Source organism: Neopsephotus bourkii, unplaced genomic scaffold (assembly GCF_033783945.1).
Source record: "Neopsephotus bourkii isolate Nb327-2 ecotype Australia unplaced genomic scaffold, CSIRO-AGI_Nbou_v1 NB_1749, whole genome shotgun sequence".
Lineage (NCBI taxonomy): Eukaryota > Metazoa > Chordata > Aves > Psittaciformes > Psittacidae > Neopsephotus > Neopsephotus bourkii.
This window is the reverse complement of record NW_026902223.1, coordinates 6430364-6444943: the sequence shown is the minus strand read 5'-3', so window position 1 is coordinate 6444943 and position 14580 is coordinate 6430364. Positions and strand designations below refer to the sequence as shown.

Sequence of the window (14580 nt, the reverse complement as noted above, 5' to 3'; positions counted from 1 at the left end):
CTCACGGCCCGGTTCGTACCCCCGCTGCTACGGGCATGGCCACGGCGAGGCTGGCAGCGCTGCCCCGGGGCGGGCTGACCCTCCTGCGCCGGGCGGGAGGGCGGCGGGGAGCCCCTCCGCCCAGGTAGGGCTTGGACCGGGAGACGGGGATGGAGGGCAGGGGGCCTGGAGGGGATGGGCGTTATAGGGGACAGGGGACCATGGGTGAGAGGGCGTGGGGGGCTATAGGGGATGGAGGGCTGTGGGACAGGGGATAGGGGGCTAGAGGGGACAGGGGGATGTGCGTGAGCAGTTGGGGGCCCATAATGGATGGAGAGCTATGACGGCTGAGGATGGGGGGCTATAGGGGATGGAGGGCTAGAAGGGACAAGGGGATGTGGGTGAGGGGTTGGAGGGCCATAACGGATGGAGGGCTGTGAGGGCTGAGGATGGGGGGCTATAGGGGATGGAGGGCTAGAGGGGACAAGGGGATATGGGTGAGTGTTTGGGGGGCCTGTAGGGATGGACGGCTGTGAGGGCTGAGGATGGGGGGTTATAGGGGATGGAGGGCTGTAGGACAGGGGAGAGGGGGCTAGAGGGGACAAGGGGATGTGGGTGAGGGGTTGGGGTGTCATAATGGATGGAGAGCTATGAGGGCTGAGGATGGGAGTATATAGGGGATGGAGGGGCTAGAGGGGACATGGGTATATGGGTGAGTGGTTGGGGGTCCATAATGGAGGGCTGTGGGGGCTGAGGATGGGGGGTTATAGGGGATGGAGGGCTAGAGGGGACAAGGGGGTGTGGGTGAGGGGTTGGGGGGGCATAACGGAAGGAGGGCTGTGGGGGCTGAGGGTGGGGGGTTATAGGGCACCTAGGCTGTAGGGACAAGGAAGGGGGCTTTAGGGGATGGAGGCCATTTATGATATGGGACAGGGGCTACAGGGCAGCTGCAGAGGAGTGAGGGTGCCCAGGCAGGGGGTGGCTGTGTGCAGGGTGGGTTCAGTTGGAGGTTTCACTTTCAGAGTGCGTTGCTGTCCTTTGGCTTCCTTCAAGTCTCTCCGAAGTGGCAGGAGATGAGCTGCATCCCCTGGGTCTGCCTCCCACCCCTACCTGGGGGGGGGGATCAGGGGCAGGAATGAGCCTCATGTGGTGTGTGGAGGGATGTGAATGTGTGCTTGGGGTTGAACTTTGTGCAGCAGCTCCATCCTGACTGTAGTAATGTGAAGTGCATCAAACAGCTTCTGTGGGCTCCATCCAGTGCCCCTGTCCTTGAGTGGCCATGCAGACCCTAGGCTTGGGTAGGGTGGTGGGGGGCATTGTGGAGCTTTGGGGTTTGGAGGGGCCAGGCCACTCCTTCCCTTTGCTTTTCTTCAGTGCTGCCTCTTGGAGCAGGTCCATGGGAAAGATCAGCAGTAGGAAAGCAACTGGCTTTGGGAAAGGCTTGGAAGGATTAACTGACCCTCAGAGCCTCCAACTCGGACCTCCAGGGAGCAATATCCCAAGAACAGCGGGCAGCAGCCCTTGGTTTTTCCCACACAGAGGGTCCAGGTATTCCTTTTCAGCTGGGTTGGGATTAGGAGTAAGGTGATGGAAGCCCATGCGTGTGTGGCTGGGGCCAAGAGTGCCATTGGAATCTATTCTTAGGACACAGAATGGGAAGTGAAGCGCAACAGAGAGTTCACTATAGTTTAAACTCCAGCCCAGAAGTGAAACTGAGAGGCAGGAATACAAAGCACTTGGGGAAAAAGACCGCATGTTTAGCAGGGATGAAGTCTTTCTAGTAATGTTATAGAAGAGCTTGTGCACTTCTGCTCCTAGTTAGGCAGCGTTTGTCCTTTTGGCAGGGAGAGTGCAGAGGGGAGGGAGGCACAGTGGAAAACGTAACCAGAAAGTCTGCTGTAGCAGGAGTCTGAATGCTCTGGGGACTTGATCCTTCCTCAAACTGAAGCAAACAAAAAGCCCTAACGAGAGCCTGAGTGACTCTCTAGTCAACAGGGTTGCTTTAAAGACTAAGGAAGAGGTGAGGACAGAGCGGGGTTAACTTTAACCACCCTTTTATTGCAGTTGTGTTACATAAAAGACCCAGAAGGTCTTGCTTTGGTGCAAAAGGTATCCGTGAGCAAAGGAGTTGGCAGGGGAGCCTGTGAAGCTCTGGGTCTGAACCCTGCAATCAGGGCAGGACCTGTCCTCATTGTGCTGGGTGGGTGGCACCAAAGCTCAGGTCAATGTCCTCTATGGCCCTGAGGTGTGCTCGTCATGGGCACAGGAGGTTACAGTGATGCCTCTGCCCTGTGCTCATCTCTTGTCCCGTTGGATACTGTCTATGGAGAGTGGTGAAGAGTTAAAACCGAAGCTGGTTATCTTATATCGACAGCTATAAAACAGTGGTTGGGGCTGATCAGAGGTAAACACCAGAGCTCCCAGGGTTGCTTCATCCCGCTGCCCTCAGGGTCCAGCGCTCTCTGGGACTGCCAGGATGCGGCTCCTCGCCTGCCTCTTGCAGCAGACACAACAGGGATGCATTTCCCCCCAGCCTCTGATGTTTCTCCATTCGGTTGCACCATCAGATTCCAGGGCTATGGAGTTCTGCCCGATGCTGGGGCTGCCTCTTTGCAGGCACCGTGAGCTGTCTTGCTGCTGGAGCTGCTGCCAACAGAAGGCACGTGCTCTCCGAGAGCAGTGTTTATGCTGAGACCCAAGAGGAAGCAGTTTTGTTTGCTCTCCTCCAGCTAATGCAGGGAAAAGAGCTGCTGTAATACCAGGCCATTGGTCTTGTGCATCCCCAGCAGTACCAGGTGCCTTGCAGGAAGAGGTGGAAGGTGAATTACTTGTTTTCTGTAACAACGATGAACAAAAAGGCGATTTCCATATCCTTTGCAGAGGTCTGTTGGTACGTTCTTTCACATCAGATATATACACTTGTTGATTATAGGCCAGAGGGAGACCAATGCATGATGCTACTGATAATGAATCTTGTATCTGCCTCATTCCTTCCATTCCTGACCTCCAGCGCTTCCAGCAGACTACTGTGTTTTATCCCACACCTTTCACTTCTGCCATGGCCAGGAGATAAGGGATGCAGAGCTGCTGAAGCATGCGTGACCATCAGACCAGAATTCAGGCAGCTCAAACTAGATGGCAGCTGTGATTTGTGCTTTGTTTAATGTATTTTAAATAACCATGTGAGCAAGTGCTTTGAGGGCTGTTCATGACTGTGGGTTATGAGCATGAGATATCTTGGGCCTCAATTTCAGTGCTGCTGGTGCTCTTATTTGATGATGTGAATGGGATTTGAAGATGCCTGGGAACCCTTGAGAGCAAGCTCTGTGTGTTTCCAGGCTGAGAGCAGAGTGTTTTGGAGTACAGGGCTTTATAAAGAGAACTATTACTGCATTTTGATGTGGTTTCATCCCCGTGTTTTGGGGCCGGGAGGAAGACTGGAGGCAGAACCATCATTTGGTTCTGGCTTTGCACCTTCTTGCCTTTAGCGTGAAAGTTCCTATAAGGTCAGTGAAAACATCTGGTTCTTCAGGCAAGGAAAAGAACTGAGAGCAGGACCAGAAAGCCTGGCGTGCGCAGTGCTTTGCCAAGGCACGACAGTGTGAAACATCAATCACCCTTCTCATGAGCAACGCTTGTGCAAGTGAGCCCCGAAGGCTGACTGCGCAGGGAGGAGGCTGTTGCAGCTGGACCTTGGGGATTTTGATTGGATCTTGTCACAATCTGAATTTTGTAACAGCTTTCCCTCCCTCTCCGGTCTCTTTGGGGGGGGATTTGTGTTTTGGTTTCCAGTGATGTGGTACAATAACACTTGGACCAGGTTTGTCGCCAGCCACTGCAGTCCATGAAACGCTTGTGTTCGCCTGTTCCCACTCCAGCCTGCGCAGCTCCCCATGCTCCCTGGATGACGTTCAGGGAATGTGCTCTTGCACAACCCACTCACCGGCTGCTCTCTGCCTGTTCCAGCCCTTCTCAGCCTGCAGGAGCAAGCAGGGACCTCTCTGTGCCTCTGCTGGCAGGGACGAGCAGAGAGTTTAAGGACAGGCTCCCCTGCAGCTGGAGGTGGCTTGGCTTTAGAGGGATGCGAGTGTGGTTGTCTCCATTAAACAGCTTTGCGAGCAGCCTGTGGTTTCCTCACCTGCCTGGGCCGGTGGCTGGAGCTGCTTCTCAGACCATGCCATCGCAGTGGGATGTGGCTTCTCCAGTCACCACTTCAAACAGCCGAGGAGCTGTGGCTGTAGTGGCTCTTGCAGCTTGTCCTTCCCTTGGGTTCAGGGGAGCTTTTACAACCTGTGTTTTATAGAAGCTCTATTTATGAAGGTTTTTCTTCTGCAGAGCTCCCTTTCATCTCCTCGTTTATCTGTGTGCTTTGCCCAGGAGCTTTCAAATGGCAAAAGGTAGTTTAGCCCCTGTCCTCCTCCTTAGGCAGCCCTGCAGCCTTGATGCGAGTCACCCAAGGGCTCTGCTAGCAGTGATGTCCAAACAGAGCCTGTTGGACTTGCACAACCCTCCATCTGCCCAAAAGCAGTGGGGCAAAGAGGAGGAGGGCATTACTTAGCTCCCAGAGCAAAACTCCCCCTGGAAAGTAAAATCTCTGTGCTCTTGAGATTGCGCTCACCCCACAAGGGGAGTGATTTCATGCCAGGTTTTGTTCCTTGTGAGCAGAAAAGGGAATCTTTCATGGTAAATAGCACCAAGTCTTTGCAGAATATTGATCCCATAATGAATGGGGGGAAATTGAGTTCAGGCTGATGTGTGACCTCAGAGCTCATCCAGTTCCATCCTCCTGTGAGGGGCAGGGACCCCTTCCACTGGAGCAGCTTGCTCCAAGCCCCTGTGTCCAACCTGGCCTTGAGCACTGCCAGGGATGGGGCAGCCACAGCTTCTCTGGGCACCCTGTGCCAGCGCCTCAGCACCCTCTTGACCTGCTGAAGCTGCTGCCTGTGGTTCCCGTTGGTGTGGGGATATGCATTGGGTACTGCTGGTGCTGTGGGCAGGTTGATGATCCTTCTAGGAAGATGATATTAATGGCTTATATTAAAAGCAGACTCTTCTTTTCTTCCCCAGTGCCCTGCACACGGGGGTGCCCTCTGCCTCCCTACGGCTGACCAACAGCTACATCCAGGGGCCCTCAGACATCCCCCTGCTCACCAAAACCACAGGCCAGTGCTTGGATGAGACCGTCGAGCGGTTTCCTGACCGTGAGGCTCTGGTCTTCTGCCGCGATGGGGTCCGGAAGACGTTTGCTCAGTTCAAAGAGGAGGTGAGTGCCTGGGTGGGAGGAGAACGGCAGCAGCATCAGGCATGATGGAGACATGGGAAGTGGCTTCTAACAGCACCTCCCCAGCACACACACCAGTGCTGCCTTTGTCCTTGGGGCTCTGACAGCAGGGAGAAGCTTATGTAAAATGCTCACTGATTATCCCAGAATGACCTTTCATACTTAAAAGTTATCAGCCCTATCTGATGTGTATGGGCTGAGTCACGGTGTTGTCCTCCTGTGGAGCAGGCTCCAGCTCTTGTATTAGTCACTCTGCTCTGAGGTTCTGAGCGTGGCGGGGTTTCTAATCCAAGTACGAAGGCAGCTGGGCAAAGTCAAGGACTTGGTCTCAATAGCATGCACAGAATCATGTGTGGATGTATCTATGCGTGTGCATATTGCACACAAATATGTGTTTGTATGTATTCTGAATAGAGGGCCAATATTTCAAGGCCTGAGAAGTTTCTATTAGATGTATGATATCTTGGATAGGAAAAATTGCTTGGGTTTATTTAGATTTACTGGTGTTTGGGTTACATCCATTCACATAAACAAGATTACTTGCATTCACCCTGATTTTAAACCCTGGGCTGTAATTCAGCATTAGATCAGAGAACAGCTATTCCTCACTTTCATGTCTCCTAACTTCTTAAATTCATTTGGGAACATACCAAAGCTACCAAAACCTTTCCTGCATACTTCAGGGTATTTATACATACACCTGCACACCCGAAACACACCCTCATGCAGTAGTTATGTTACTATAGTGGCTGGATGAGGAGTTAATGAGGATAGCAACCCCAGATAGAAACTGGCCAAAAATCACTTGATGCATTTTTCTTCACCTGAGTTCTAGAAGTAAGTGATGTGATGGAGCAGAGGCAGATCCAACAGTGTAAATGGGTAAAGCTTAGTCCTAAGCTGAGTCAATGAGGAGCTAGACCCTAAATACACTTTGGGCAAGAATTAATTTGCAACTACTGGTACATAATTATCTATTTTGGTTTCCTGTCTGCTTTGCTGTATTGTTCCACACTTGGGTTTATGCTTTTCATCAACCTGCTAAGCAGGGGCTGCTCTGTGACACTGAAGATGGAGCAGGCTGGCAGTGCAGCAGAGGTATATTCTGTCTGATTTCAGTTGCAAACATGATGCTTTCCCCCCATAAAGTGCTGCCTGGAGATGAACATTCCCTCACTGCATGCTGTGGGTGATGCTCAGGCTCTTGCCTTGTGTTTTGCAGGTGGACCAGGCAGCAGCTGGGCTCCTGGCTCTTGGTCTGAAGAAGGGAGACCGGCTCGGGATGTGGGGTCCCAACAAGTACGAGTGGGTTCTCATGCAGTTTGCAACTGCCCAGGCAGGAATCATCCTGGTAAGGAGTGATGCTGTGTCTGGTTTTTATCAGGGCGAGAAAATGGAGACACAGATGCAATAGGAGATACTGGAGAACAAAGTTTGTTGTCTCTCTTCTCCATGCTCTTACCCATCACGTTGTCTATAACTAAATGCAGTGTTTAAACAAGATCTGTGCATCTTTGCCCTCCACTGTGTAGAAAAGCAGACTGCAGAGGAAGGAACAGCAAGAAATGGACTGCTGTGAGCTAACTTGCAGCAGCTGATGATAGAAAGATGTATGCTTTTGCCTATGGGACCATTTTAATGTAGCATGATGCTGTCCTAAACAGTTACCAGCTATTTAGATCCCTTCTAAATAGGGCCTGTATTGCTTCATGGTGCAAAAGCTCACTTAAAAATCTAGCACAAGCTGCATATCTCCAAAAGCCAGTTTTCATTTGATAGTATGACCTGGGACCAAAATGCACTTTAGACAGTGCACAATGATAAGGACTGCACCCTCCCTTCTGGTCCATGTTTCTTCACTGTGATTCATCCCATTGTCTGATTCATCCCAATGTCTACTAAGACACAGGAACAGGGTGGCTCAGTATGAACCTGATGGGGAACTCAATTCCAGTGTTCAATACTGCTTCTGTGGAGAGCTGGACAAGCTAAAGCTGGTATTTTCATGGTGGTTCATCAGGAAACCTGACTTGCACTTGAGTTTTGAGTCCTCAGTTTAGTAGATTGGATGTGTGCCTGTGAGACAGGCGGTTTGGCCTCTCTTCCTGAAGCTGGTTTGGTTTGGTGACCACACATAAGGCTCTCTTTTCATTTTCTTGCCTGCAAACACAGGATTAAGCCTGTTTCTCTGGTGACTGTGAAACCCCTGTGGTGGTGGGCTCTTAGTGTGTTGTGGAGGAGAGGCTTTGAGTGTGGCTGGTCCCTGGGCAAACTTCTCTGTTGGAATACGTGTTAGGAGGGATGGTTTTCAAGGCAAGGGTATCCCTGATCATCCTTCTTCTTCCTCCCTCTTCAGGTATCTGTGAATCCAGCCTACCAGGCCCTTGAGCTGGAGTTTGTCATCAGTAAGGTTTGTGTGGCACTTGCTGGTAATGCTAACTGAACGGTTGTGAGGACTCCTGCAAGAAGCTGTCTGTTAAAAGGGATAGTGGGGACACAGCATAGAGGAGCTTCTACTTGAGATGTGGGCACAAACAGAGGGAGCTGGCTGGAGAGCAGGGCTGTTGAGGAAACACACCATGCAGTGACCCAGGGGAGGAAGCTGCAGTTCAGTGGTCTCATTTATGGCTGTTCCCCATGGCTGCAACACTGTCTGTCTGAGGGAGACTTCTGCATCCTTCTCTCTAACAGCCATTTACTGCCAATATCACATCTATTGATACAGCCCTACCTGCCAGCAGCCACTTGCTAGGAAATGAGGAAAACAGGACTAAGTATGTGACCCAGAGACTGCTCGAGAGGCTGGCAGCCAGGACAGCAGAGACTGAGCAGAAACAGAGCCTGGCTGCAGGCTCTGGAGGCAACATCTGTCCTAAATCAGTTCCAACTTTCCCACACTCACATCTGCCCAGCTTGGTGCCATCCTGCCCACCTCCTGCTCTGGGCAAACATCACCATCTGGGACTTTAACCTTGGAAGGAGGAAGGTTCAGAAAGGATAAACTGACTTGGCAGCTTGATTTCTCCTTCCCATGTTTGTCCTAGGCTTTAGGTTTAACCTGGTTTAAGTCCTAGGTATTGACATCTTTCTGACTGCCTGATCCCTGCTGCCTCAGCCACCCTTGTAGACCTGCCCGGGTTTCAGTTGGCAATGTGCAGAACATCGAACAGCTTAAACTATCCTGGTTTCTTAGCTCCAGTAATGAGGAAATCAGGTTATTAAACATTTGATTGCTAAAAATTAATCCCAGGATTAATGAAGCTAATTTACTCATCTGTAGTTTGTTCAGCTTTAAATCAAAGGCTGATACTTAAGAGGGGGAATTACTTCTGGGTCTTCCCAGCACTACCCAAGCTCTTGCTTAACCTAGAAAGTAGACAATTTCTGGCAGCAGAGGGAGACTTTTGCATCAGTAACTGTAATTTGCTTGCTGGGCTGCAATTTGAGTTGCCATTTCTCCTTCATTTAACCCTCTTATGGTGGTCTCACTCCTGTTCTGGTGCATTAGAATGGGAAGCAGTGCTGCAGTGAAGCACATGTCGATGTCCTCCTGTGTGTCTCACCAGGTGGAAACATGCATGGCACTGCTTTCCTTTTTCCCCAAGGAGACTTGGCTTTTGTTTTCCTTTCCATCATTCTCTGTCAGAGTCTGCTTTGATTTCGTCCTCCAGTTGAGGAGGAGATGGGGTAAGATGGGGTGTTGATGGGGTAAGAGTAGAACTGTGTTTCAGCTCCACTGGGGAGTGTTCCTGTCTCACCCTCCCAGGTTTGCTAATGTTCCCAGCTTTTCCACATACCTTTGGCACTGGGATCTCTGACGTCCCTCACCCCCTAATCATTTGTATTTGTTTATTTGCACAACAAAACCCCTGAAGACTTTAGGGCTTTGCCTCTTGAATCTTGACAGCTTGCTCCATCACGTTCCCTCCCTTAGGTATATACATAAATACATGCTGAATAGCTATTCCTGCTGCATTTCCATGGTTTGTGAAAGCAGACTGATAACAGGATTCATACAACAGGCCCTTTGAAGATGAGTGCTGCCGTTCAGGTTGACACCAAGCAGGAGGGTCCCAACTAGAGACCCTTATCTCATATAGCATCTTCTCTGCAAGCTCCTCTCCTCATGTAACATCTCTTTTGCAGAGTTACTTCAACCAGAATAGTAGCTTTGAAGGAACTAATAGTAGAACTTCCAAAGGCCCAGAACATCCCAGAACAGCCTCAGTCCCCTGGGCAGCCTCTTCCAGGAAACAGAGCAAATGTTTGTCTTCCCTTCTGACAAACCCTAGAGGGTGCTTACCAATAATTTATTGCCGGAGCCTTGGTCTCCTTATTTCATGGACCTTGGGAAAATAATGAAACCAGCTGAGTAAATAATTGATGTGAAGGGTTTATTTGACAAGAATGCGTTTATTTGGAAGATGAAAGAGGGTTTCAAATCTGGGTCAGATTTGGCAAAGCTCTGCAGAAAAAGAGAGAGGAATTCTTGGAGTAATGAAAGCGCTTTGTTCGGGGTTGTGTAGATGTCGAGGTTTGAAAGGCAAATGTTTGAGTTTTCAAAATAGCTGATGAATAATGATTAATTATGAAAATACAGAAAACAAGGAATAATGCTCTAAAATGAGGTGCAAAAATCTTAGGAAATGGAACATCTTTAAAAAACCATACCAAATCCTTGCCTTGACCCAAAAGCTGGTCTTTAGGTTTCGTTGTTTTCCCAAAGTTCCTCAAAATTCCTCATTTCAGATCAACTCAAATAATTGATTTCTCTCCCTAATTTTGGGCTGGGCTTTTTGTCAGTGGTGGGACTCCTAATGTGAGGCCACAACTCACATTGTTTCCTTGTGCTTGCAATGAGGAGTGTTGGTCCTGGGAGAAGAGGGAACCTGGGGCTGCAGCTCTGCTCTCCTACGTGGATGCTCGGGGTGCAGTAACAGCACCCTGCCCTGTGCTCGAGGGGTTTTATGAGTGCATTTGCCCTCAGTGAACCTGCTTGTGGGAGGCTTGGAACTGGATGATCTTAAGGTCCTTTCCACCCCTAACTATTCTCTGATGCTGTGTCCCCAGCCCTGGGACCATGGCTGCTGCACCCTCACTATGCAAAGTCCCATGTCATGCTTCCCAATGAATCTTTAAGTCACTGCATGCAATGGATCTTACTAAGAAGAGTTTAAAACCTCTGGGTTTAGCCTGGAGATTGCTGATTCTACCATGTGCTTACAGCAGCAAGCCATGGAGAAGATCCCAGTGTGGTGTAACTGCTCTGTACCGTTGCCTGAGCATCAACCCAATGTGACTTCTCACGAGTGTCTGTCTCCCTTCACAGGTTGGCTGTAAGGCACTGGTGTTTCCCACTCAATTTAAAACACAGAAGTACTATGATATCTTAAAGCAATCATGTCCCGAGATAGAAACATCCAGCCCAGGGGGAATAAAGAGCAAAAGGTGAGTCAGGAACATCTGGTGTCTTTGCACTGACCTCACAGCCAGTCCTGCCTTGTGTCCTCTCAGCTGCACAACACAGGCTTGGGTGGAAGAAGGACCTCATGTGAAGAGAACAAGTTAGGTCCTCCTAGAGGTGTGGTTTGACCAATGTACACCTGTCTATGCTGTTTTCCCCTTGCTCTGCTACTGTTAATGGTATTTTTCTTCCTGCCAGGCTACCCAACTTAAACATTGTCATCACATTGGACTCCAAGCTGCCTGGCACCTTCCACATGGATGAGGTGATGCAGGCAGGGGACAGCAGCCATATGAAGCAGTTAAGAGCCGTGCAGCAAACCCTCTCCTGCAATGAGCCCATCAACATCCAGTTCACTTCAGTAGGTGCTCCTGCCTGCCTTGTGGTTGGGGGACACAGGGAAAGATGTGTGGGATGCTGAGCATCCCATTCCTTTTTCCTTCTGCTCTCTGAGATCAAGCCCTGGTTCCATCTGCTGCTATAGGATGAAGGAGGCATTCTAACATTTACCCTTCTTCCATTCTTGCTGCTCAACTCTTTGTCAAGGGCTGATGTGGATGAGAGGGTGTCATGGGAGGTCTGTCCAATTGAAGTTGGGCCATTCTGTGTGTGTGTTTTGGGATTCAGATGCTGTTAAAGGGGGAAATAAGTCTCCCAGGTCTGAATGGAGAATGAAGAGTGAGATTGCCCCAGAGCACTTGTAGCTCATCAGTGCATAATGCCCTGTGTCTTTCAGGGGACCACGGGAAACCCTAAAGGAGCCACCCTCTCCCACAGGAACATTGTGAATAACGCCCATCTGATCGGGCTGAGGCTGGGGTTCACAGGGCAGGTGGGTCTTATGGAAACACACTTTGGGGTCGTCTCCATGGCCACAGAGACACCACGAGTGTGGAGAGCATTGGTGCTCAATCAGTTGCGAGTGGCATTGGGGGATACTCATCCATAACATTTATCATTTCAGTGGAGTTTCAGTGATGTTTCTTTTCAGTTTCATGTGAAGGGGTTTTGGGGACAGGAAAAAGATGCTTTTTTTTGGGAAAAAATGTGAAATTAACCACTTTTCATCTTGGTGAATGCTCATTTCAGATAATTACAACACTCTGGAAGTTAGCTTTGAATTCTGTTAAATAAGGTTTTAATCTGCTTTGTATGACTTCATTTCATGTCATGCATACATGAGACTCACAAGAGTCTCATAACTCTCATCAGGATGTGACCTTTCTATTTGCAGTTTAGATTCAATACTGTTAAAGGCAAATATTTTCTTTTGAAATAGTTATTTCTAACACAGCAGCTTTGATACAGGAAATTATTGGGTTGTTCCAATCAATCTTCAGAGTCTTTGGGGCTTTTAAAAACAAAATCAACAGCATGTGCCAAGTCCTGCACACTCCATGCCTGTCATAGCACTACCACTCCTCTGGCATAGCATAAAGTCATGTGTAAGTGATACCAGGCCAAAAAGTCCAGCAAAGACAAAGCATTGCAAAATGCCTTTGCATTTTTTGACATTAAAATTGCCATTTTGATTGCCATTGCAATTTTGACATTAAAAGCTTCCAAATTGATTGTTATTAAAGGCAGAAACGATCAGCATCGTGTTTCCAACTAGTGGAAACACAGATGAATGTCGTATTTCCAGCAAGTTTTCAATGAATCATGGAATACTCTGTTTAGACCGTAGCTCTTCAGCAGGGAGATGGGCTGGGAACCAGCTGTGGGAGATCTCCTCTCCTCACTGTTGTGTTTGGCTCGATACCAGGAGTGCCGCATTGCCCTGCCCGCACCCCTCTATCACTGCCTGTCATCGGTGGGAGGCTGCATGGTGATGGCTCTGCACGGGTCCTCCTGCATCTTCTCATCGCCCAGCTTCGAGGGGAAGGCTGCGCTGGAGGCTGTGTCTCGAGAGAAGTGAGAGCTTGTGTTTTGCCACAGAGTTTATCACCTTGCAGTGGTGCTTGGTTTGCCATGGCTGGTGTGCGTTCACATCCCACCACGGCTGAGATTCATTTCCAGCTTGTTCCACGTGTGTAGCTCATAAAACAAGAGCTATCATTGCGTCTGCATGGTACACTTGTATCTATTGTTATGTACCTGGATGTATACATGCATTGATGAAGAGTGCATCTGCTGTGCCTGCCTCTGTGCTGCTGTTCTGATGGGATGGGGCAGGATGGGATGGTTCCAACTTCACCATTTCTCTCCCCTTCCTCAAGATGCTCCCTTCTGTATGGCACACCAACCATGTTCATAGACATGCTCTCCCAGCCGGACTTTGACTCCTATGACCTGTCAAGTCTCCGAGGAGGTAAGGCTTGGAACTCAAACGGAAAAATCCTGAGAAAGGGGAATTCCTGTTCCTGCTGTTCCCTGCTGGGAGGCTGTATTAAGCTTTGCAAGCAGCCGGCTCTTCTGGAAGGGAAGAGTTTAGTTGTGTGAGCTTTGTGTTTCACTGTGGATTTGATGCTGCACTTCCTTTCCTTGGGATTTCCTTCAAAGTATATGAACTTTTAGGACTCTTCTCTCAACTTAAGGCAGTCGAGGAAAGGACTTTTTCCTGTTTCATCTGCAAGGGAGGGTGTCAGGAATAGCCCGTTTGCTCAACTCCTGTCTCACCAGCCACCACCATGTGGCAGCAGATGCTTTAGGCTGGTGCAATCCCTGAAGCAGAGCCACGCTGATTTCTCTGGCCTAAAGTTTCTTGCCTTCATCTAATACTGGAGAGGGTGTGATAAACGTGTGCTGGAGCTTTCTGTCTTGTCACAGGCAGCCTTGGAAACAGCTGAGCTGAAACGGGGAGGCCATCAGCCCTTTTGATGCAATGACAGCACTGAGAGAAGGTGGTGCTGGAGCAGATTACCCAATCACCTCTATGTGGGAAATCACCCTGTCCCATTTTGTTCCCAGCAAAGCCTATGTATTACCCCACTCTTTTGCTCTGCCTTCCTACAACAGAACAAGTGAAGATGGGATTTGCCCTTTCCCAAAAGGGCTGCCCTGTGCAAAGCAGGAGGAAAGGGGTTTTGGTTTTATGGTGGTGCTGCTCGATGGGCCTGTTTGCCCTGCTAAAAATCTGTGCCTCTTTCTGCTCTCAATCTTCCCTTTTTAGAAACTGCAGCTTGGATGAGGTTTGTGCTGTGGAGTTTATTTTCCTAATGAGCGATCTCTGCCAACCCTTAATTCCTTCAACAAACTGGCCTTGCTGCAGCCCTTGCTTCCAGAATAACTGCAACCTCTATCCATAAAAATAGAAAATATTTTGACAGGAACCCATGTATCCCAAAGGTCTCGCCAGTATTTAAATCTGGGAATGCAGGACCTCTGAGGGACCACTCCTGGGAATAAACAGATGGTTTCCAAGGCAGTCATCTGTTCCTCTTTCTTCCAGGAGTCGTTGGAGGTTCTCCTGTTCCCTCTGAGGTCATGAAGATGGCTATGACCAAGATGCACATGGAAGAGATGGTGGTGAGTTGTGGTTGCTGTGATTGGAGCTACGAGTAGTGATTGTCCTGGTGAGACCCTGAGCTTGGGCATCTCTGCACCACAGTGGTACCCGGCGGTGCTGGGTGTGATGGGAGCATGGGTGAGAGGCCAGGCTGAGGAGCAAAGGCGTTGAGAGGCTGGGAGGAAGAAGGGGGGTCCTTGTCTTGTTGCTGGTGGGGTGTATGGGGAGGAAGCTTTGTAAGAGAAGGCACTGCATTGAGAGTTACAAACCGAGCTGCTGGTGTGTTTCAAAGCTTTCATAATCCCTTCTGTTGTACATGCTGCAAGGATGAATGATCATGGAAGAGGCGTTGCTGGTTTGTATTGGTGTGGGTGGGCGCATGTGTTCATCTTGCTGTGGAGCTGTTGG

The 14580-nt window shown here is 49.6% G+C and overlaps 1 protein-coding gene across 1 annotated transcript in view; it reads left to right on the top strand.

Annotated features, from left to right (window-relative positions):
- ACSF2 (acyl-CoA synthetase family member 2) overlaps positions 1 to 14580 on the top strand; it is a 35454-nt gene continuing 20874 nt past the window's right edge. The window contains exons 1-10 of the mRNA XM_061376934.1: positions 1 to 124; positions 5047 to 5242; positions 6483 to 6611; positions 7617 to 7670; positions 10590 to 10708; positions 10923 to 11085; positions 11461 to 11556; positions 12490 to 12638; positions 12944 to 13035; positions 14116 to 14192. Coding sequence (XP_061232918.1) covers positions 36 to 124; positions 5047 to 5242; positions 6483 to 6611; positions 7617 to 7670; positions 10590 to 10708; positions 10923 to 11085; positions 11461 to 11556; positions 12490 to 12638; positions 12944 to 13035; positions 14116 to 14192 — 1164 coding nt within the window. The 5' untranslated portion in view covers positions 1 to 35. The remainder of the gene's footprint in view (positions 125 to 5046; positions 5243 to 6482; positions 6612 to 7616; positions 7671 to 10589; positions 10709 to 10922; positions 11086 to 11460; positions 11557 to 12489; positions 12639 to 12943; positions 13036 to 14115; positions 14193 to 14580) is intronic.